The 26115-nt window shown below is 42.6% G+C and overlaps 2 protein-coding genes across 4 annotated transcripts in view; one reads left to right on the plus strand and one right to left on the minus strand.

The window, feature by feature from the left end:
• Nucleotides 1–822: 822 nt before the first annotated feature.
• THOC7 (THO complex subunit 7) lies at nucleotides 823–16145 on the minus strand. Its single transcript, XM_075833988.1, has 8 exons — nucleotides 16031–16145; nucleotides 10686–10803; nucleotides 8484–8611; nucleotides 6896–6982; nucleotides 5461–5518; nucleotides 5045–5111; nucleotides 3923–3992; nucleotides 823–1262 (listed from the first exon to the last, which is right to left on the minus strand). Exons 1-8 carry the CDS (start codon nucleotides 16047–16049, stop codon nucleotides 1207–1209), a joined length of 603 nt encoding a protein of 200 aa, XP_075690103.1. The 5' UTR covers nucleotides 16050–16145; the 3' UTR covers nucleotides 823–1206.
• Nucleotides 15961–26115, plus strand: part of ATXN7 (ataxin 7) — a 95900-nt gene continuing 85745 nt past the window's right edge. The window contains exons 1-2 of one of the 3 annotated variants that reach the window (XM_075833979.1): nucleotides 15961–16189; nucleotides 22282–22376. The gene's annotated coding sequence lies outside the window, so the exon portion shown is untranslated. Of the gene's footprint in view, nucleotides 16190–21925; nucleotides 22085–22281; nucleotides 22377–26115 lie in introns of those variants that run through there. The other 2 variants (XM_075833984.1, XM_075833980.1) reach the window with 2 other exon arrangements.

The raw sequence follows: 26115 nt of genomic DNA on the forward strand, positions 1-26115 counted from the left end.
TATGAGCTGGTGTATTGCAATACTTCACCAGAGGAGCAGTTTTGCTCATATAGGAATCCTGGAGTCAAGTATCGGCACATTGGTGATGTATCTATAATCTGGGGATATAAATGGTTACGTGCTCTCTTACCTACACATGCTGGTGTGGTTAGAAGATCCGCGGTCTACCCTGGATTGATCGTTTGGGATCTTCAAGTGAAGTGCTCAGACTTGCGCCAATCACTTTTATTTATCAACATGTTTTAGAAGTTTGACCTACTGCTTGTGGTTGTGCTGCATTTGAGACTTTTCTGATTTACGAGGTGTGCGGTGGTGCCATTTATAGACTGTGGGGAAACCTGGCAGTAAGTGTTCAATTTCCCTGCAGCGCCACAACAGGGGAAATTAAGCATTACACAGTGCCCATTCATCTCAACAGGTTGTCTGTGTAATGCAGGACAGGACAGGTCCTCCAAAGCAAGAGACGCTCATTGTAATCGTTCTCCACTCTGGCCAAGAGATGAGGATCCTGAACAGGGGACCCTTTTATTAAACCCAGAATTCCCGAATACGTTATATGAAAATGGATCTTCTAAACCGGACAACCCCTTTAACAAACGTAACATCAGAATAAAAGTTTGTGGGAAAAGATCGGAACAAAATATCCACAAATTGTGGATAGCAACACCGGCTCCATATTCGGTGCCTACTACTTACTGATAGACTACAGAGCCAACACATTTAGGGAATATAAGGTTCAACTTAAAAAGAACAATAGAAAATAAATGTACAAAAAAAATAAAATCTGACAATCCTCATCATAAACTACAGAACAATGTAGAATATATTAAAAAGTCTTTTATTGTAAAGTATACAAAACACGTCCAAAATCCAAAACCTTTTATTACCAATGAAAACAAATACTCCTGTGTCTAGACGGTGCAAAGTGGTATTTTTGAACTATATATATATATTGCTGCCTCTACATAACAGTAACTTCTATTTCAGCACGCCAATTATTCCGTTTCATTGTAAGATATACTTGCAGGAACACTCCAGCGGATACATTGTGTTATGCTTAGTACAGGGCCTGAGGGGCGGGGCATGACACAGGGATTCGGAGAACACTGCCCCTTCACTAGACATTACACTGTGAATCAGTTTATTGCTGAAGTGTTCCTTTAAGAAAACGAGTGAAGTTCTCTTTTGTAGTTAAGCCGGTAACTACTAAGTATTTGTTTCCATTTGGGAATCCTGAGATTCTTCAGCCAGTTTCTCATCATCTGGGAACAGACAAAAAAGAAAACCAAGATAAGTTACCATCTAAAGAACATCCACTATATAACCAAAGTGTTGATAATTCAAAGCCATGTCCACCTTTGCAGCCATTATTTTAATCGATCCTTTCCAAAAATGAAGCAATTTTCCTATCATTTTGTGTCTACAGCTCCTATACAGACCTATGTATCGCCATGGTTACAGACTACAAAAAAATCCCTGCGTAGTCCGATTATGCAGTCATACTCCCATCTGCTCATTACTTACCTATCAAATGTTAAATAGCAAGAAATAGGGGACAGATGGAAGGGAGAATTGCAAAATCTGACTACATAGAGCTTATTTGTAGTCTGTAACCATGGAGACACATAGCTTTGCATAGGAGCTGCAGACAGAACAGTATGACAAGACTATTTTCCAAGTTGCTACATTATTTTAGAGGAGTTGGAGCAATAAATAACGGCTGCAAAAGGTGGACATTTACTTTAAAAAATATATATTTGTTAGACAACAGATCATATAAATTTTCCAATACACTGTGATATAAAGAAGTCTCACTTTCAAGCCCCTCTTTCCAGATTAGGCTTCGGTACCTTTCAGGTGAGATCGTATAGATCAGTGCGCAAATGCAGACTTTCGTAAAAACCTTTTAATGGTTTGCTATGAGCGGCTGAATCCTTTGGATATGGACCAAAATCTCTCAAATTACGGTCAGATCTACAATGGATCAGTTCACCCTCCTCGGAGGTGCTCTGGTGGACTGCAGATCTGTCTAGTGGTGATGCCATCCATACCGGCTACAGTCAATCAAGTACACGAGAATCAACAGAGCTCATTCCAACCAGCAGCTTTCTGGTTAATTTCTGCTCCCGCCGCCATCGAACAGAAGAATTCACATTCTTCTCCTCTTCTGTTCCGTGGTGGTGGCGGAGCATAGCGTGCGCGCACGCGCACACACACTCTCCAGCTCTTGCCGTGACACTGTCCGTAGCCGATTGGACAGTGTCACAGCGATGTTACACGCCCCTTTGCCAATTACACGCCCCATTAAAAGTTCAGAGGGTTATTTAAATATCAGGCGGCACCGATATCTAAATAACTGAGAAAGATAGGAAAAAAATGTATAGTGAGACACGGTTTGTACAGCCCTCCCCATTACATGCTGCACTCAGCTGCACATGTATGGGCAGGTGAAAGGTTCTCTTTAAATCCCCCGCCGATGCTCTCCGTCGGTCTTTGTATATTTTCCTGGAGCGATGACATGCCATACATCCATGTGACTGCTGCAGCCAATCGCTGGCCTCAGCGGTGATGCTAACATGTCTGGCACGTGAGCACTGAGGCCTGTGATTGGCTGCAACAGTCACATGGATGTATGGCATGTCATCGCTCCAGGAAAATAAACAAAAGACTGGCAGGGACCATCGGTGCTGGAGCAGCGGGAGAATTAACAGGCGAGTAATAATTAATCTAGAATGAATCTGTTATAAACTCTCCGGACAACCCGTTTAAAAAAATAAACCACCACTAGTGGTCAGCATTGTGATAGTGATGCCATTTTGTACCCAAATCAAAGCCAATATCAGACAATTAAAGGTTAACTCTATCTGAACGTTTCCAAGTTATAATACAAAACACTTTCCTTTACTCAGCATGTACAGAATAAGGCTATGTTCACACACGAACTCAAAAACGGCTGAAAATACGGAGCTGTTTTCAAGCGAAAACAGCTCCTGATTTTCAGACGTTTTTGTAGCAACTCACGTTTTTCGCGGTGTATTTTACGGCCGCTTTTGGAGCTGTTTTTCAATGGAGTCAATGAAAAACGGCTCCAAAAACGTCCCAAGAAATGACCTGCACTTCTTTTTACGCGGCGTTTTTTTACGCGCCGTATTTTGAAAACTACGCGTAAAATTACTCCTCGTGGGAACAGAACACCGTAAATCCCACTGCAAGCAGATGTTTAGAGGCGTAATGGTGCCGTTTTTTCAGGCGTGATTCGAGGCGTAAACGGCCCGAATTACGTCTGAAACCACTGCGTGTGAACATACCCTTAGACTCAGGGCTTGTCCACACGTAACGGAAGAGCTGCAGAAAATGGTGCGAATTTTGCTGCGTTTTCCACAATGCTGTGAATCCTCTGAAAAACGCAGCAATTCAGTCCACTTTCCGCAGCAGGAATTGACATGCTGCGGTGAGAAAAATACGCACCGCATGTAAATTTCTGCTCGGTAATATTACGCGGCGTGTGGATGAGATTTGTGATCACCCACTTTGCTGCTACTGTATTCTGCTGGGTATTTTCTGTCCGCAATTCCGGACGGATAATATGCAGCAATTCCGCTACGTGTGGACGAGCCCTTATATTCTTCTCCATTGACAGCCAAAGAGAAAGTCAAAATACAGCTGGTTCCTTTTTGGAATCTATATGCAGTTTATTTGCAGTCCTGCTCAGCTCTGTGTAAGTATCATGGGAACTGCCCCAAAGAACTGCTCTCAGACCGCAGGAAACCAACAGGATTTTTGATTTCTCTCTCTGTCTGAACGGAAAAAAAACAATCATATAATAAAAAAAACAAGCAGTAAAAAAAAAAAGGTGACGCAAATTATTTCCAACATGTAGAGTTTCTGCAGAGGAGTGTTATGCGGTGATACAGCTACTTACTTTCCAGCGTCTGCTGAAGCTCATGGATAGTGCTGAGAAGTACATGGAACTGTTTCCTCCTTAATTCCAGCTAGAGAAGGAAAAGGCCAGTTACTTGTTTCTATAACATTTCTATCTGATTAGCCCCAGGTAACAGGCAGTATAAGAGTTATTCATAGGATTTACACTTAAAGCATACCTAACTTTTCAGAAAAACCTGCCATAAGCGTGCACATGAGGAATAACATGATTTCTGACCATTATTTGACTTGTATTCTGTAGCAGTTTTCCCCTCTGCAGGCTCTCTCTCTGATTCTCAGTTGTCTCTGAGCTAGTGGGTGAAGCCTTACTGCTATCATGTCTCCTATACACAGCACACAGAGAAGTGGAGAATCCTGCTCCCCTGTCTCTATCTATCATATAGCTTTATAGGAGCAGCATCATGGAGGAGAAATATACAGCAGTAATGTGCAGTGTAGCTGGGAATCCAGCACTGGAGTGACATAGAATTCTTACTTGCAGCCTGTGTCTCTCTCTCTCTCTGCTGCAGCTCCCCCCTCAATAGACTTCTATGGGCAGCGTGTCTGTGTGTTTCCCTCCCTGCTCCCCCCTTCCCATCTCCATAGACTTCTATGGGCAGTGTCTGTCTTTCTCCCTTCTCCCCCATCCCCTCTCCAGATTTGTATTGGCATTCTGTGTATAGACACACACACACACACACACACACTTCCTGTAGTCCGTCTCCTCTGCTCTGTAACTACAGATGGATTCTGCTTGACATCAGGGGGTGGACAGCAGATTACAGGAAGGGAGACACCTAGTGGCAGTAACTTCACACAGTGTTTGTATGGATAAAGCAATACAATTTTAACAGTAAGTAAACAAACTTGATCTAGATCAGGTATACTGTTGGATTAGCATAATTTATTTAGAAAGTTAGTGTCCATTAAAGGGCTCCAGACTATAACCAGATTGGTCACGATCAATGGTGAGGGAAAGTGACAGGTGTATGTACCAGAATATATAATGTCCAATTTATGCATAACAAGACATTCTATAGCTTGAACTGCCTAAATAGGGGATCATGGAAAATAGTAGTCCAAGGCAAACTTTTTCTTGAACACAAAAGATCCAAAATCTTACCTTATCCTCTACATTCTCCTTGGTGTGAGACAGTTGCTTCAGTTCCTTGTCCAACGCTTCCAGCTGCCTGAAATGTAACACACTTATTAGATGTAAGGTAGACTCTCCCCCTTCAAAACAGCTGATCAGCGGGGGTCCCGGGATTCAGACTCCCATCGATCAGATGTTGATGGCCTATCCACAGAATAGACAATCAATTTCTTAGGACTGGACAACCCCTTTAAAAAACAAGTTGTCTCAAGAAGAAAACGCCTGTCCACATGCCCAACTAGTAACACAAGGGCAATGTCTAGCCGGTCGCGGCTTCCCCTGACAAGATCAGTCTGATGAGACAAGACCTTTAAATTTTTAGACTTAGGAAGGAGAGAGGAGTTCTGTCAATCTATTGCTGGATGCGGCAAGAGCTGAATACGTACTTCAATGTCTCATGACGATCCGGGTGATGTTGAATGACTTTGGCCAATGCATCATACTCTGAAAAACAATAATATATAAATGTAACCTAATTACATATCATTAAGAACTAGATCTAATGTAAAAAAATAAAATAAAATTAAATCTGATTAACAAAAAAAAAAAAAAAATTATTATTGTATCTTCATTTCGAGTAGCACTACAGAAAGAAAGCACACAAATCTCAAGCCGGCCATACATATGTCAGCCAAACAGGCCCATAAACACACACGCTTGGATTGCTTAGTTTGTGCTGGTCATATTGTTTTAAAAAAGTTAAAATATTATCGTTGTCGTTCGCACATCTCCCTGTGTAAACAGCGCTGCCGACATGATAATAATGGATGGGGGCGAGCGATCGGAGTAACGAGCGCTGGTCCCCATCTATCCTGTGACAGGAGCAAACGAGCGCCGATCAACGATGTCTCGTTGATCGGCGCTCGCTGCACCGCCCGATTATCGGCCGGCGTAATCTGGGCTTTACCCTTAAAGGCCCTCTTAAACGGGTCGATGATCAGATGAACGAGTGCCCTTTGAATCGGCCGCGTAGGTAGTCATTCACACGAGCGAAACAACGCACAGCACACGGACCCATTGATTTCAATGGGGCCATTCACTCATGCGTGATTTTTTATGCAGCGAGAGTCCATTGCGTTAAACTCAGAGCATGTCCTATATTGGTGCGTTATCACGCACCTATGCGCCCACTGAAGTCAATATGTGCGTTAAAACCACGGACCGCACGCGGATGCACATGCGTGTGCGGTGCGTGATTTGCACATCAATTCAATTGAAAATAATTTAAAAAAAAAGATGTGCTTTGCGAATGCGTGAATAACGCATGCCACTCATCCATAACGCAACACACACGGACCAGATTCACGCGCGTTTTTCACACGCGTGAAACTGATACGCTCGTGTGAATGAGGCCAAAGATGCTCAGCTGACAAACGAACAAACTTTCGTTGGTTGGCTGGTCACATATTTTATGCAGCCAAAAAAAATATAGGATGTGCTGCAAACAATAATTACACTGTATGTGCCCAAAAAGTAGCAATGGTCGGTCCATGTAAATGGAGCTAAACGAGCGGCTATTGACTAGCTATAACGGCGCTCGTTACGGCAGGAAATCCCAGCATGTAAAAGGAGATAAGCTGCTGCCAGGCACCAGTGGCTGCACTTTTCTTTCGGGGGCCACAATGCACTGGGCATGTTAAACACTGGGGTGGCCTGGCTGCTCCCATACACATTAGATTGTCAGCATATCCTACCAAAAATGAAGGGATCTGATGACCATTATCTAATATGTATGCTCAGCTCTACAGTGAAGAAATGCTGGACCACTACACAGAGACCATACAGTAAAGCCCTGCTGGACCACATCATACGCGCTCTTACCTTGACGATTTTTACGGATGCGTTTGGCTTGCAAAATTTGCTTCTTACACTCCGTGATCTTTTCATGTGCGGCTGCGATGCTGCTCTCTGCATGTGGAGCGTAAGCAGAATGTTAACAGGAGACGTCACGTTAAGAAAGTAAATAGAAAAATTTGCAGGTGGAGGTCAAAGTCCTAGATTACACGTTCTATGTAGAACAAGCGAATAAAAGCACAACTGATATAATTCACACATATAGGAAAGGGTTTATAAAGGTTCTCAAAAGTGGAGTAATGTGGGATAAAAGAGCGATCAGGAGGGCAGATATTTCTCTGGATATCCTGTCTGTCATCTTATTTAGGGACACTAGTGTCAGCCTCTCCCCATCCCACAATGGCTGCTCCCAGGCACCAATAGTTATCATTTACTGCACAGTTTTTGATGATTTTTTTGCCTCTTTTTCAAAGGGCAAAGAAAAAATACGCACGCATTTTATGCCAAAAAAGACGTCAAAAACTGCCGCGGACGTTCACTGCGTTTTTTTCCATCTCCCATAGATTGCAATGGGGTTTTTGAGGTGTAAAATGCCTCAAGATAGGTCATGTTGCTTCTTTTTCCCCCCAAGAGCTTTTTTTTACGCTTGCGGGAAAAAAACGCCTTTGCCTCCCATTGAAATCAATGGGAGGCGTTTTCGGACGTTTTTTGGCGTGGTTTCCGGCGTTTTTTCCCTCTAAGATTATCCCTAATGGCAATGCACAGTATAGTAGACCATGCATACACAAAAAAATACACTAAAAACTTGCAGACTGTCTAAACGTCATGGCCCTTGGCTTTAACGAATGGGGATACATGGTGAGCAGCAAATCTCCCAATCACCACCTGCTATTGTTGTTAGCATTGATGCTCTGATAGAAACACATTGAGTTTCTATCACAAATCCTTTTGAACCGGAAAATAAAGATTAACAGCAAAAATACAGTGAAGGCCTATTTACACCAAGTAACTTTAGCTCAGATCTTACCAATTATAAACTTACATACCGTTAACAACATTGTGTGAACGATCCACGATAAAAAAAATACATTATTTATTGTTTAGTTGCTCATTGAATCTACTAGCCGACAAGATTTTGTTTCTTTGGCCAGAGTTCTAAAGCGGAGTGCAAACTCTAATGCAGTTAGCAGCGTTCACCACAAGGTGGAGTCTGTGAGCACACCTCTCAATAGAAATCATTGATCTCGCTGGTGAACATGACCTCAGTATTCACAACTATAATACTTTCATTTCAGTCAGAGAATGAAACAAAACCCAATTACAGGAGTCAGGATTGGATGCGTCACTGCTCAGCAATGAAGGTAAATGAAGGTAAATGGGAGAGGCATTTTTTAGCCCCGGATGGTTTCCGATAACAGACTTCACGACTAAGGAATTTGACATTTCCTGTGGCAGCCTGGCAGAGCCTTCAGCAGAATGCAGGTGGTGACAAGAGGCAGCCTGCAGTCTGTTCAGAGGCGGAGCTTCTCGCGATGACTCCATTTACAGTATAATCACAAATGAAAAGCCGCCTGTCTGAAATAATCTGACATTACTACACCAATATAATCTTTACCAATATCGCTGTATATCTTCTCATAGTTCTCCATTTCTCGGAGGTTCATGTCATGTACCAGGAGAGTTTTCCCCATGGAGAAGGAGCACTGAGACAGGCTGCTGAGCATGCGTTGGTACTGGGAGTATCTGTGGAAGAAGAGGAAACAATATGAGGAAGACACTAAAGCCGTCATTTCATCTGACCTAGATTCAGCCCCACATATAGGTTTCGAGAATCCCAAACTTCTCGTGCCGGTGGCAGCGTCTCCGCATTGCTGCTATACTAGGGAATCCGCCAGAAAGAACAAATCCTGGTGTGCTCCATGGCATGTCATATTACCGAACTATTCTCCCCTAATGCACCTCCATAAAGTCTTCCGCGCGTGGCTCTGCAGTGTGCACGAGGCTCATCTCCTGCGTCAGTGGCAGCTGCGGTGGGCTAATTTTCCACGAATCCGCCGCTTCCAATACCGTTTGCTCCTACTTGTATCCTCAAACCACTGGTAACCTCATCCCCTTAATGACGAGTAACTGATATATCACTCACGAGCAGGCGCTAGTTCCTGCATCGCAACGGATATATCAATCACTCGGATCTTGTGGGTACTACCACCGTACCTATTAGATCAGTAGCCGGGGCACAACTGTTATACCCAGCCCGGCTCCTGCTACCAAAATAACTCTGATCTAGGCAGTCTAACCCCTTAGATGCCCCGGTCAACAGTGACCGTGGCATCTAAGGTGTTTGACAGAGGGAAAGGGTTCCCTCCATCTCCCCATTTGTACCCCACGACGAAATCGCAGGGCGCCGTTGGGTTACCATGGCAGTCAGGAACCTATCAAGGGCCCCAGGTCGGCCATCAGTAACTGTCTATTAGGCCATGCCAGAGACGCTCACACGGCCACATCGATAGAAAAATAAAAGTATGGATTTCAGAATGTGGCGACCCAAAAATGACTTTTTCTCCATAAAACATGAAAGTACGAAAACGTAAAAAAAAAAAAAGACTATACATATTTGGTATCGCCGCATGTTGCTTCAAGCCGGAGTGAGATTTCTACCCCGCTAAAAGCATTGGGTCTACCACTGACTCCTATGTGGGAGAAACCTAGTGACAACTACTGCAGGTTTCCAAGATGGCGGTACATATGGCTTGTCTCTTCGGGGGGCAAGGGTTACCCCAGAGGTCCAGAATACAAGGACTGCAATCTGCACCTGTGCAATGTTTAAAGAGTCTCTGTCACCACATTATAAGTGCCCTGTCTCCTACATAAGGAGATGGGCGCTGTAATGTAGGTGACAGCAGTGCTTTTTATTTAAAAAAACGATCTTTTTTCACAACGTTAGGAGCGATTTTGGTTTATGCTAATGAGCTTTCTTAATGCCCAAGTGGGCGTACTTTTACTTTCGACCAAGTGGGCGTTGTACAGAGGAGTGCATGACGCTGACCAATCAGCATCATGCACTCCTCTCCATTCATTTACACTGCACTAGCGATATAGATATATCAGTATGTGCAGCCTCATACACAAGCCCTAACATTACTACAGTGTCCTGATAATGAATACACATGACCATCCAGCCTGGACGTCATGTGTACTCAGAATCCTGACACTTCTGAATCTTTTTTTTGTGAGATTCCAGCAACGGATACGAAATCTCGCGAGATCTCGGAGCTAAACGAGATTTGGTTTCACTTGCCGGAATCTCACAAAAAAAGAGTCAGAAGTGTCAGGATTCTGAGTACACATGACGTCCAGGCTGGATGGTCATGTGTATTCATTATCAGGACACTAGTAATGTTAGGGTTTGTGTATGAGGCTGCACATAGTGATATATCTATATCGCTAGTGCAGTGTAAATGAATGGAGAGGAGTGCATGATGCTGATTGGTCAGCGTCATGCACTCCTCTGTACAACGCCCACTTGGTCGAAAGTAAAAGTACGCCCACTTGGGCATTAAGAAAGCTCATTAGCATAAACCAAAATCGCTCCTAACGTTGTGAAAAAAGATCGTTTTTTTTAATAAAAAGCATTACTGTCACCTACATTACAGCGCCCATCTCCTTATATAGGAGACAGGGCACTTATAATGTGGTGACAGAGTCTCTTTAAGTTCAAGTTCTGAAATTGCTCTTTAATAAAAATGTCCAATGATAGCATACCGGGAGCATTACACTATCCTGACCGTGCCATAGCCGTAGCTGCTAGGCCTCTTACCCATCCTCCTGCGATCCAGAGTTGCACCACTTTATAAAACTTTTAACCAGAAGGTTGATTCTTCTGTCATCGCCAGCACCATCGCCGTCGATCAAAAGGCGTTTACGGATAACTTCATCTGTCAAAGAGAAGCACAGAAATAAGGCTTATAGGTCATTCTAGGAGGACGCCAAACGAGGTGCTTGTGACGGTGCCAAAGCTTTTCTGAGCTCTAAGGCCCCATACAGACGACCGTGCCTGCAATCACGGCCCGCGATTGTGGGCAAGGCCGGCCGCCGACTGACAGCGGCATTTTCGGGCCGTGCTCCCATACAAAAGGGAGCACGGCCCGCAAAATGCAAAAGAACGGACATGTTCCATAATTCCCGGAACATTTCCACGGCACGGACACCTTTCCATAGTGCTACGGAAAGGAGTCCGCGTTCAATGAAAGTGAATGGGTCAGTTTTTTCGTGTGCATGGGGCCTAAGGATGTGCACTATATGGACAAGTGTAGTAATTTATATATGGACTTCCATACAGCACAGTCTATAGATAAAATATGGACATTGCACCAACCACAGAAATCTGCGCAGTCTCCAGTGTCCGGACTATAAGTGATCAGGCAGTTTTGGCGTCTCGGAGTGCCCCTTTAGTTATATAATCTTCTGAATATTACATAGTGAATTGGCATCACTCATCTCGGATGACCCCTGTGACTACCCACTGATCTGTCATCTATATTCGGACAGCAGCATGACGTGTGACATCCCGAGTACAGATGCCACTAATCTTATATATCGGGCACCTGCTCGAGATGTCAGGGTGTGTTTATTTTGACAAATGACGTGCTCGGCTTCTGAAGGCAAAACGTAATCGTGCGAGTTCTAATGTGTTCCCCGTCTGTTCAGCACATCCAGGGGCAGAGTTATCAACGTGTCACCACTTATAAAGTGACCGGGACGACACAGCGATATATAGTCCAGGCTAAACAGTCTCTCATTTTGCGATATTGTGATAACGGCTGTGACCGGCGACAGTCACCTGCACTTGCGGGCCGTGCTCCCGTATAAAGTATAGGACCACGGTCCGTAAAAAGCAAAAAAACAGGACATGTCCTATCTTTTGTGGAGCCTTTCGACGGCCCGGACACCTTCCCGTAAATATATACGGGAAGGTGTCCGTGGGCAATAGAAATTAATGGGTCCGTAATTATGGATGAATTCTATGGTCGTGTGCATGGGGCCTAACCGTGATGTGTGAATGAAGCCTTAAGGGTAAAGCCCTATGTTGTGCCGTGGACGCAGTCGTGATGTCCTAGAGCCGCACCAGCACCCTGTTGGGAGCAGCTGCCAAGTTGCTAGTTAATGGCCAGGCATAGTTGTGGGGTAAACGGGTGTTTACCTGCAAATTTGTGCCGCCTTAAGGCTCGTGGGCACCATCGATTTTTCCTTCAGTGTCCCATCCATTAAATTTTTTTGCGGATAACACACTGAGCTATTCATTTCTATGAAGCCATGCACACATCCACTTTTCTTGCGAATCCGTGTGCCTGTTCCCGCAAATTATAGAACAGGTCCTATTCTTGTCCTTATTTGCAATCCGTCTCAAAGAGGGTGCTGGCGCCCGCGTCAATGCTGCCCCATTGGGGCCTTATCCTTAGACTGTCTTAACGCACACTTTGTGTGTGAGATTTTTTTGCCCAGAAAAAAACGCAAAAAAATCCTTTTAGTAAAATGGTTCATGCATTTTTTTATGGCATTTTTGGTGAGATTTTCTTTCGAATAGGGTGTATTAGTACCTCCTTTTTTTTAACATTGCGAATCATGTGATGCATTTTTTTTGAAGAAGAAGCAGCAGCAAACAAAACCTACGGAGGTATATGGGAGAAAAATACCACTAAACGCTGGGGGAATACATCAAAACCAGGCTTAATGCAGTTTTGGAGAAAAAAAAAAACGCAAAATTAAAAAAAACACTTGTAGCGCGTTTCACATTTCTGTATAGACTTCAAGCGAACATCTGGCGGCCGCGTTTCTTTCCTGCACAAAATCTGGTGTTCTTCCTAAAAACAGTGTGTGTGAAGCCACCGTAGAGGGGTTGTCTAAAAGTAAAGCTGGCCATACACATTAGATACAATATTAGAACAGAAAATGCGGGATCATTTTCTGATCGCTAGGGGCCCCACCGATCCTGATAACAGGAGTCCCGAACCCCCGGATCCTCGAGCGCAGTGAGGAGGACATTGAATGGAGCCGCGGTCCAGCATGATCGATGCCGCTCCATTTTAAAGTCTATGGGAATGACAGAAACAGCCGAGTACAGCTCCGTTCAAGCTCCTCCTTAGGCCTCACGCACACGACCATAGCCATGTGCGCAGCCGTCATTTTTGGGTCGGCCGGCCACAGAGTGACAGCCACGAGCCACCCGCAAATTGTGGGCCATGCACATGGACGCGGCCATTATTTTCAATGAGCCCGGACCGCAGAACGCGGCCGTAATAAGACACGTTTTTTCTGCGGTCCAGGCTCCCGGGCCATGCACGGACCGTAAAAACTACGGTCGTGTGCATGGCCCCATAGAAATGAATGGGGCCTCCAATTCTCCGGTGGATTTTCGAGGGCATTGCGGCCGCAAAAGCACGTTCGTGTGCATGGGGCCTTAGGCCTCATGCACACGACCGTAAAAACTCCCGTTATTACGGGTCGTAATCACGACCTGTAATAACGGGCTCATAGACTTCTATTGGCGACGGGTGCCTTCCCGTTTTCTCACGGGAAGGTGCCCGTGCCGTTGAAAAAGATAGAACATGTCCTATTTCAGGCCGTAATAACGGCACGGACAGTCCATAGAAGTCTATGGAGCTCTCGTAATGACGGGTGGCTACATGTGTGCACCCGTCATTACGGCAGCGTTGCTAAGCGACGTCAGTAAATAGTCACTGTCCAGGGAGCTGAAAGAGTTAACTGATCGGCAGTAACTCTTTCAGCACCCTGGACAGTGACTACCGATCAGTATAAACCTGTAAAAAATAAAAATAAAAGACGTTCATACTTACCGACAACTTCCTGCTTCCTCCAGTCCGGTCTCCCGCCCGTTGCCTTGGTGACGCGTCCCTCTCGACATCCGGCCCGACGTCCTGGATGACGTTTCAGGCCATGTGACCGCTGCAGCCAATCACAGGTCAATCACAGGCTGCAGCGGTCACATGGACTGCCGCGTCATCCAGGGATGTCGGGCTGGATGTGAAGAGAGGGACGCGTCACCAAGACAACGGCCGGGTAAGTATGAATTTCTTTAACTTTTATTACAGAAAAGGCTGTCCCTTCTCTCTATCCTGCACTGATAGAGAGAAGGGGCTGCCGATTAGTGCAGTGCTATTTTGCCGCCAAAAACGTGCCCGTAAATACGGGTTGAATACGGGTGACACCGGACCCATATTTACGGGCACGGGTTCGTAAATACTGGTGCAAAACGGGTGGAATACGTGTGACACCGGACCTGTATTTACGCCAGTATTTACGGGTGGGAAAAAATACGGTCGTGTGCATGAGGCCTTACTGCGGGGGATGCAGCGAGGAGGATCTGGGAATTCAGGACCACCTTTCACACAATAAGTGTGGTCCCCAGCAATCAGAAAATGATCATCTATCCTATGGATAGGTGATAATTTATGATTTTGGGAATTCCACTAGAACGTTACTCTCCAAAAGATTGTGGCCGTACTGCGCCCTTCGCTAAAATGCTGCAGAATGACACTTTAAAAAAAAAAAACTGCGGCAAAAACCACGTGTGAAAAAAAGGAATATCAACGTATACCAGAAGCGAAAAGGAAACGCTAAAACTTTGTTCCCATTTGAATTCTACATTTGCCGCCTTGGCCGAAAGTTTCCATAGGTCACCATTCACCCGACGGATGTCAAAAGCTTTTCATTTTCGCTTCTTTTGAGCCGGTTCACGTTGATATGGCTTTTTTTAATTAAGTGCGTAGTCGACTATGCATTTTTTTCTTTATAGAGGCATCCTGCAAAAAACATATACTGTGCCGTATTAAGCGTCATACGTCGTAGCCTTCAGTCTGAGGTAGACGTCAATCAAATCCTCCTCATGTATACCTCCAGCAGAAGGCTAAAATTTAATGGGAACAGAGCGAAGTTTACGTGTACGATCCCGGGTAGCCACGTCTGAATGCTCACTAGCGGTGGCTAACGGCCGCACGATTTTGCAGAGTGTTACCAGCCAAATTGTGCGGCCATTGGTCATCACAAGCGAGTTTGGCTGCCGCTACGTGGGGCCGTACCCTATAAGCGCGCTCCCTGGTAACGAACCCTGCACAGCAGCATGTGATCAGGACAAGTTATCATCCTCTAAAATGTAAATAATGAATATTCCCATTCACTGACAGCAATCAAGGATCTTGTTTAAGTTAATGGATGGAAAATGCTACAGAATTTGTGATAATGAACTTGATAAATTAACAAATCCGCCGCTAAGACGCCATGTTGAGAACGCGTCAAAATCACGTACGTTATACTTTTAGGGTATGTTCACACGGCGGGGGTCCGTAACGGCTGAAATTACGGGGATGTTTCAGCCTGAAAACATCCCCGTAATTTCAGCCGTACCGGCATGTGCAGGCGCTTGAACGCCGCGTCAATTACGGCCGTAATTAGCGCTGCTATTCATTGGAGTCAATGAATAGCGGCTCCAATTACGGCCAAAGAAGTGACAGGTCACTTCTTTGACGCGGGCGTCTATTTGCGCGCCGTCATTTGACAGCGGCGCGTAAATATACGCCTCGTGTGAACAGACAAACGTCTGCCCATTGCTTTCAATGGGCAGATGTTTGTCAGCGCTATTGAGGCGCTATTTTCGGGCGTAATTCGGGGCAAAAACGCCCGATTTACGTCCGTAAATAGGCCGTGTGAACATACCCTTATACTAAATTTACTTTTTTAAATGAAAACATTTTTGAGTACATGGAGTCACATTAAAAAATAACCATAAAGTCTTACATTGTAATGGAGTATATAAATATATATTACACGATTTTACAGATACAATGATACTACATAGATATACATTATATTGTATTTATAATTATTATAATATAGAATTTATATTCTTTACATGGTAAGAGTGATTATAGGCCCGGACTATCTATGCAGCCCCGTCCACTCTGTATCAAATGGCCGGAAACCGAGGCCGCTTCCTGGCCGACTAGAGTGCATGCATCCCGGCCAGGCCGTAACTCGACCCCGGTGCTTTTCCGGCCTAGCTTCTGGCGACCGGTATACAGCCATCACCTGAGGCGGCCGGGCCGTGTATCAGGGGATGGGGCTGGGAGGAGCAGGGCCGCTACTTACCGTCAGTGACGGCTCCCATGTCGGCGAGCAGTGAGGTCAGACTCCCACAATGCAGCAGCCGGGGACAAGCATGGAGGCCGCACTCACCGCCCCGCCGCCCCGCTCTCTATAGACTCCCCCGCCCCCAACCTCCCGAGCACAGGCGGCCCCGACCCCCAGGTGAGTGCCGGACAACCGGGAGACGGGAGCTGAGGGGCCCGGGGGCCACACTGACACCTCTAAGATTACTATATAATAGTGTCCTCCATACACCGGGCACAGGGGACCGGCAGGAGCCATAGTGTATACACTGATATATATGTATATATACTGCAGTATATATCTATACTGTGTAATACGTCTGCCTGGCTATCATCTATACATCCTGCTGTGTATATGCTGTATTATCTGTATACTCTGCTCTATATAGCACTGTGTACTGTATATACTCTATACTGTGTATATTCTACTCATGTCTACTATATCACTATCATATATACCCACACTTATACTGTATATAATCTATAATGTGTACATTATACCCATACCTACTATATCACTATCATATATACCCACACTTATACTGTATATAATCTATAATGTGTACATTATACCCATACCTACTATATCACTATCATATATACCTACACTTATACTGTATATAAGCTATGCTGTGTACATTATACCCATACCTACTATATCACTATCATATATACCCACACTTATACTGTATATACTCTATATTGTACATTATATACTCATATCTACTGTATCACTATCATATATACCTACACTTATACTGTATATAAGCTATGCTGTGTACATTATACCCATACCTACTATATCACTATCATATATACCCACACTTATACTGTATATACTCTATATTGTACATTATATACTCATATCTACTATATCACTATCATATATACCCACACTTATACTGTATATAAGCTATGCTGTGTACATTATACCCATACCTACTATATCACTATCATATATACCCACACTTATACTGTATATACTCTATATTGTGTATATTATATACTTATATCTGTATCACTATCATATATGTATCCAAACGTATACTGTATATACACCTGTATATGCATACTTTATATGACTGTCATATATAAATATGAACAATCTATACTGCAGTTTACTTTATACAAACATATATAACTGTTATAATATAGACTATATAGACTGTACACAAGATCTAGACATTAAAATGACTGTCATATATAAATATTTACACCCGCGGCCTGCCTTAGGTTGGTGGGTGCCCTGTGCCATACCTTCCATTGACGCAACCCCACTCCTTATTGTGCCCTAAGCCGACCTTATGCACACCCCCATACTGTGTGTTCTCTGTACCCTATACGGTATAGTCTATACTGTGTACAATATCTACATGTTCATATTGTGGTCATATATAAATGTGTATACTGTACTACATTCAGGTACATGTATGCTTGTATGTCGCTGCAAATGAATGTAATGTAGAGGAAGGGGCATTATTAGTGGGCACTGGCACACATGGATGACTGGCCTCAGCTGTGAGTGCCACAAAAGCCAGTGTGTTTTCCTACCATAAGCATTGATGACATATTGACTTTTGGGGCCCCTAAGAACTATGGGGCTGCAACTCCTTCAATCTTTCCAAATCTGCGTAGATCCCAACCGTTGTTTTACTGAGTGTCACAACTTCTTCCCTCTTGAGGGTCTCAGCGGACAGACCCCACTGATCACATATTGATGGCATATCTGATCAAAGTGAATTACAAGATGCAGATTTTCGGTCGCTTCAAATCAGACCACTGCACCATCTGAACACAGCCCAAAGGGGAAACATTGTGGCTGTCATACATCAGACGGGTTCAGTCGACGATCAAACGCGTATGGGAGAAGCATGACATTCCCCCTATGACACCTCTGTAATGTATAAGATGTATTGCCTTCTCCCTATTAAAATAACATGCATTTATGGGGGAGCCAACACCTGTCTAATGTGTATGGCCGGCCTTAGTGGGAGCATTGGAACTGGAGCTGCCCTTTTTTTTTTTTTTTTTTTTTATCAATCTGTAATGTTTTCTGCAGTCAGCAATAGTCACTCGCAGTAAAATCGCAGGATTGCCGCAATGCCTCTTCACGGTTTCCCTATGAGAAGCAAGGTCGTGGACGACCTTGTGACCATTGCAAAAAAATCTGACTGTGACTTTTTTTTTTTGCGTTGTCAGCCTGTATCCCATAAGTAAACATTGAGGTTGCGGTTTTCCTGCGATGTTATTGCAATTCACGCACAGGTAAATGTCACCATTGCTTCATAATCAAATATTTGGGATTATTGGACAATTGTAGGAAAGCATGTAAAACTTCCAAATAAATCCCAATCTCCTTAGGCAGAAGTAGATGTGTATTAGATGTAGTGCAGCCAGAAATGTGTCTAAGGCTATGTTCACACCTGCGACACTGCTTTTCGTTGTTCTGCCCTGTTAGAGGAGCAGAAGAAGGGAAAACTGAAAGCGCCGCTTCCGTTGCATCACGGACACCACCAGCGACCAACGGAACCCATTGACTTTAATGGGTTTCGTTGGGGGTGTCCGTGGTTTTACCGGAAACCATAGCGTAGTATGCTGCTCTATTGTTTCCAGGAAATCTCTGCCGGATCTGCGACGGAGGCCCCTAACGTAGCCTCCAACGCAGATGTGAACAAGGCCTATTCTGTGTTTTTTAAATCTTTTTCTATCCCTGTCCATGTCTTACATATTTTCTCCCCATGCTACTGAGTGGGCAAGCTCTTCCTGGTGTGATGCTAGTGCTGTGCTCAACAATCCGATATTTCCTCCATGCTGCTCCCTTTCCCCTCTCACAGCATGCACAGTAGGAGGTAGAGAAACTGCAGGTGCGTCCCCCTCCTCCCGATACTCCAATTACTCTATTACTGCAGACACATTCCTGGGTACCTGAAGAGGTTTTTGAATATTTACAGAGAGCCTGCAGACCGGGAACGAGGGGGCTACAGGCTACTGGAAGAAAAAGTAGCAATGTTTACACAATTTTTTCACTATGCACAGGAGCGTATAAACGGCCGTAATTACGGGCCAATAGACTTCTACTGGCCACGCGTACCTTCTCGTTTGCATACGGGAAGGTGCCGGGCCGTTGAAAAATATATAACATGTCCTATTTCAGGCCATAATTACGGCACGGGCAGGCCCATAGAAGTCTATGGGGTACCCGTAATTACGGGTGGCTACGTGTGTGCACCCGTAATTATGGGAGCGTTGCTAGGCGACGTCAGGAGATAGTCACTGTCCAGGGTGCTGAAAGAGTTAAACGATCAGTGCGGGACAGAGAGAAGGGGCTGCACTGATCGGCAGTAACACTTTCAGCACCCTGGACAGTGAGAACCATGCGCGGCGCTCACAATATAGATGTCTAAAGTTACTTCAAAAACCTGTAACAAAAAAATGTTAATTCTTACCCAGAACTCCCTTCTTCTTCCTTCAGTCCGGCCTCCTGGGATAAAGTTTCAGCCCATGTGACCGCTGCAGCCAATCACAGGCTGCAGTGGTCACATGGACTGCCGCGTCATCCAGGGAGGTTGGACTGGATGTCAAAAGAGGGACGCGTCACCAAGACAACGGCCGGGGTACGTATGAACTTCTTTTACTTACAATCGCTGCGTTCCGCTGAGGAAACTGCCCCTTCTCTCTATCCAGCACTGATAGAGGGAAGGGGCTGCCGATTTAGTGCAGAGAAAACGGGTCCATAAATACAAGTGGAATACTGGTGACAATGGACCCCTATTTACGGGCACGGGGCCGTAAATACTGGTGGAATACGGGTCGAATACGTGTGACAAGGGACCCGTATTTAAGCCAGTATTTACAGGAGGAAAAAAATACGTTCGTGTGCATGGGGAAAATGCCAAAAATATGCCAGTGAGATGACAAGAAATGATGCAACATCTGGTACCCGCAGTGAAACAACATAACAAGCAGAATGCAGAAATAATGCCACACGTGAACCTGGCCTAATAGTAGCGGGTAGTGGGCGACCACTTGTCTTTGCAGTGACAATATCTTTACATATAGGATTGTGTGGATTACCCAGATCATTGTGGAGCTTTCTTCCTAGTAATTTGTTTTCCGGAACTGAGGCATCGGCACGACATGATTATCTTCCCAGTAGAACAGACATTCATCGCTAAGAAATGACTTGGGGAATTCTGTTTCCTTGTGGAATGCTGCTCATTGCACAATTGAGGCTCCTGTACTTGTCGGGACTCTCTCAGGAAGGATTAGACCGACATGGTGAATACATAATCAAAACCTAAGTGTATATTTATAAAAACACAGTGGAATTCCTTTAATCTGGCATCTGACGATCCAAAAAGGGTGATAATTCAGCATTTTTCAGCACAGAACTGTAATCTAATGAAGAATTTCAGAAGACTCCTCAGAGAAACAAGAAATTCCCCTGATGTGACAGTAATAAATTGTGTTTATGTTATTATTTGTGCACTTTTCTATGGCTGTTCGATAATCCAGAATTTGATAATCCGGCACCTATAAACTCCTGTTAAATAAGGCCTCATTCAAACAAACTTATTTCTAGTCCGCGTGCTGTTAGTTTTAACAACGTACGTCACACTGACCCATGAAAGTCAATGGGGCAATTCACACATCGTTTTTTTTTCGTGTGTCTGTTGCAAGAGACTCACTGCATGCCCTATTCTGGTCTGCTTTTACGGATCAGACTCAGCCCATTGAAGTGTATGGGTGCGTGAACTAAACGGACAGCACACGGACGACGTCCGTGGGCGGTGCGTTTTTTCGGGATCAGTTACTAAATAAATGTTGCAGGCCGTGTAAACACTTATTTTTTTTTTTTTAAATAAAACCATGTATCTGTGTGATTGGGGCAATTCTCTAATTACTTTTTATTCAAAATTATTTTTACTTTTTGAGATACAGCTTCTTTGTATCGTGTATATGGAGCAGCTGTATCGCGTGCTGAGACCTGTATGTCAGGTCGCAGCACTGACGGGTTCAGTGACAGCGGGTCTTGCCTGTCAGAGACACGTAGGATGGAGCTGTTATCGATCACATCTAAGTGTGTGAGACACTCAGGACCCGCTGTCACTGAACCCGTCAGTCTGACCTGACGGATACAAATTTCAGCACAAGATACAGCTGCTCTATATACAGGATACAAAGCAGCTGTATCGCAAATAGTAAAAATAATTTTGAATAACAAGTCATTAGAAAGTTGCACCAATCACACGGATACTGTTTTACTTAACATTAAAAAAAAAAAAACATTTTTAAAGGTGTGCATAGCCTTTAATAAAATGGTACAATGTAGAAAAATCATGTAGCCCGATGTGTCACTTCTGTACTGCAACATAGTAATAGTTCAGTGCATTGCCTATGACCTTCTCTAAAATTATCCACATTAAGAATTCTGGAGAACGTGTTTTATTCTTAAAAAAAAAAGTATAAAATTGTCCAGGGGTAGATTGAGAGTGCTCTGGGTCCCTGAAATGCTTCCAACTCACCGGGCATGCTCAATCTAAGGCTCTATGCACATGTTGCAGAATTTGATTGGGAAAATCCGCATCAAAACCGCAGGTAATTCTACAGGTAAAATCAGCACTTAAAGGGGTTTGTCCGGGCACGGGGCGGTTTTTTATATTGATGACCTATCCACAGGATCCGGCGCCCGGAGGTAACCAGAACAGCTGATCAGGGTGGGGTCTAGGTGTTCGACCCCCACCGATCATATACTGATGACCTATCCGGTGGACAGGTCATCAGTATGAACAACTTCTCCGTGACGGGACAACTTTTAATGTTTGTTTTTTTTATGCATTTTTAGGTGCAACTTTACATTTTGATGCGGAAATAGTTGTGGATTTATGCTGTGCATTTTGGTGCATTTTTTCTAAACTTGTCGGATACAAACGCAAGAGAACTTTCCGCAGGAAAATCCACGCTGCAAACCTGCATGTAATATGCATTGTGTGCAGGGGGCCTAAGAGTCTCGACCATCTGAGCAGCAAAGAAGGTGATCTGCTCCACTTGCTTGGCCCCTTAAGTTTTTTGGGATGAAAGGAAGGCCTGTGTGGCCCCCTCAGCTGTTGGGCCATTGGGCTTTGCCTGGACCCCTGAATGCCTGTCTGCCCCTGAATGTGTCTGTATGATCACTGTAATTGTCAGCTTTTCTATGTATTATCAGACTCTTCTTTCTGTTCCACTCCGCAGGGTCAGACTACAGAAACGAGAACTGGAGGAATTATCTGGAATTTTTAACCGAACGCTGACCACAACAACTTGCCATAGGAATGCATCCTTGAAAGGTACATGGAAACAAGATTTCAGTGCAAATTATAAAAACTGGGCCCCCTCCCCTCTCCTATTGCTCATCCTGTCTCATAATTTCTTGCCCAGCTTGTCAGTACCAGTGTCAGCATAGCCTTCCTTCCCTTTGTGCTGCAGAGGCTACACACTTTTATACCTTGCTTGCGCCTGCCAACGGCATTTTTGGGGGTCCTGTTGCATGAAACTTCACACCGGTCACCCCTGAAGACTGTTCAAATCTGTGTTCGGGTTTTCTGTTGTTCTGCTCCATCATAGGAACAGAGCTATGAAAAACCGGAGCCGCCGACAGATCCATCGCATGATGAAAACTCACGGCTCCTGAAGGAAGCCATTGACTTTAATCGGTTCCGTCGGGTTTCCGGCATGGTGTCCGTCTAAAGATGTGTACAGAGCCTTAGATGGTGTAATCCATGTGCTCTGTTTGGCTCATGGCGTTGTTGTTGCAGTGGTGGCTCGTGAGGGATATTATTCCTCTCCTTATATTAGTACTCTGCTGTATTTCCATTGTCGTGATGCCACCGACCCACATGCACAAACGCTAAAAGTAAAAGACCGTAAATGGTTTCTGCGATTTTAGAAAAAAAAACTTTCCGGTTGTACTAGTTAATTGGGGAGTCTCTCAAACTCACCAACACCATTTCCAGTTCTGTCTCCCCATTGCAGGAAGTTGCCAATCGGGACCCAGCTCTGGAGCTTAGATTTTGTTGGTATTTCTTAAAGGGGTTGACCCAACTGGACGACCGATGTCCTATATGGACATCATAGCGGAGAGCCACGGCTACCTTGTATTACATGGTCAGGCATTCATTAGAATGTGCACCGTGTAATATTACTTTATGAGGAACTGCACAGGGCTTCCAGTTGCCAGGGATTACAAACAGTGATCAGCGGATCGCCAGGGTGGCTTCTTTCTAATAGTCTTTTGCTGTCCATCCGAAATCTTTCGCACTTGGTCAGATAGAAACCCAGGACCCAAGTGCTGCAACACATCAGAGCTGCTGACTACAGAGTCACTGATTTCTGCAACCGTAACCTATAATGCCAGGGGCACAGACCATATATGATGGCACATTGAGTCCCTACAGGTCCGCATTATGGCATGTTGCCGCTGTTTGCTTTTACCGGAGAGTACTTCTGTGAAATGACATTCAATGGAGAATCCTATATATTAAAAAAAAAATTAGTGCAATCTTTGTGAAAGAAACCCCAGTGTGCGCCCATAATAGAGCTGCGGTGAAGACAAAACATAAATGGCATTTAATATGTGTGTATTACCCATAATCCTTGTTGGTTTCCTTTGGAAAAGAACATTTGAATGTGCACCGTGTATTATTAGTTTATGAGCGGCAGGGCTTAGACCAGAGGCTGAAAGTAGAAAATTGTCGGCGTCAAAGTGGATCCTGTCAGCAAGCTCTGTGGTTCTTACTGAGGGGTTACCAGTCAGCAGGGATAACACTGACATGTACTACAGGGCTGGGTCCGGCAGAGTGAGAGCGGATCTTTTCGAGTGGCACTCCGCTCTGGTTCATAGAGGGGGATCCCTTTATGGGTTATTGGACCGCACATAGAATAAAATGTGAAGTTGACGGGCCGCATTACTTTCAAATTTGATACAATACAAAATTATTGTTAATCAATTAGTTATTTGAACTACTAGAATAATACTACATTACTATAACACTACATTACTATAACAATACTCCATTACCATAATAATACTACATTACTATAAACTACATTACTATAAACTACATTACTATAACAATACTCCATTACCATAATAATACTACATTACTATAAACTACATTACTATAAACTACATTACTATAATAATAATACTACATTACTATAATAATACTACATTACTATAAACTACATTACTATAAACTACATTACTATAATAATAATACTACATTACTATAATAACAATACTACATTACTATAACAATACTACATTACTATAACAATACTACATTACTATAATACTACATTACTATAATAACAATACTACACAACTAAAATAAGTAATACATTACTATACCAATACTACATTACTATAATAATACTACATTACTATAATAATACTACATTACTATAATAATAATACTACATTACTATAAACTACATTACTATAAACTACATTACTATAATAATAATACTACATTACTATAATAACAATACTACATTACTATAACAATACTACATTACTATAACAATACTACATTACTATAATACTACATTACTATAATAACAATACTCCATTACCATAATAATACTACATTACTATAACACTACATTACTATAATACTACATTACTATAACAATACTCCATTACCATAATAATACTACATTACTATAATACTACATTACTATAACAATACCACATTACTATAACAATACCACATTACTATAATAATACTACATTACTATAACAATACCACATTACTATAACACTACATTACTATAATAACAATACTACACAACTATAATAATACTACATTACTATAATACTACACTACTATAACAATACTACATTACTATAATAACAATACTACACAACTATAATAATACTACTTTACTATACCAATACTACATTACTATAATAATACTATATTACTATAATACTCCATTACTATAATACTCCATTACTATAACAATACTACTTTACTATACCAATACTACATTACTATAATACTACATTACTATAATAACAATACTACACAACTAAAATAAGTAATACATTACTATACCAATACTACATTACTATAACACTACATTACTATAATAACAATACTCCATTACCATAATAATACTACATTACTATAACACTACATTACTATAATACTACATTACTATAACAATACTCCATTACCATAATAATACTACATTACTATAATACTACATTACTATAACAATACCACATTACTATAATAATACTACATTACTATAACAATACCACATTACTATAATACTACATTACTATAACACTACATTACTATAATAACAATACTACACTACTATAACAATACTACATTACTATAATAACAATACTACACAACTATAATAATACTACTTTACTATACCAATACTACATTACTATAATAATACTATATTACTATAACACTACATTACTATAATACTACATTACATTACTATAATACTCCATTACTATAACAATACTACTTTACTATACCAATACTACATTACTATAATACTACATTACTATAACAATACTCCATTACCATAATAATACTATATTACTATAATACTCCATTACTATAATAATAATACTACATTACTATAATACTACATTACTATAATAACAATACTACACAACTATAATAATACTACTTTACTATACCAATACTACATTACTATAATACTACATTACTATAACAATACTCCATTACCATAATAATACTATATTACTATAATACTCCATTACTATAATAATAATACTACATTACTATAATAATACATTACTATAACAATACTACATTACTATAATAACAATACTACACAACTATAATAAGTAATACATTACTATACCAATACTACATTACTATAATACTACATTACTATAATACTTACATTACTATAATAACAATACTACATTACTATAATAATAGCACATTACTATAACACTACATTACTATAACAATACTCCATTACCATAATAATACTACATTACTATAACAATACTACATTACTATAACA

Source organism: Rhinoderma darwinii, chromosome 7, assembly GCF_050947455.1.
Source record: "Rhinoderma darwinii isolate aRhiDar2 chromosome 7, aRhiDar2.hap1, whole genome shotgun sequence".
Taxonomy (NCBI): domain Eukaryota; kingdom Metazoa; phylum Chordata; class Amphibia; order Anura; family Rhinodermatidae; genus Rhinoderma; species Rhinoderma darwinii.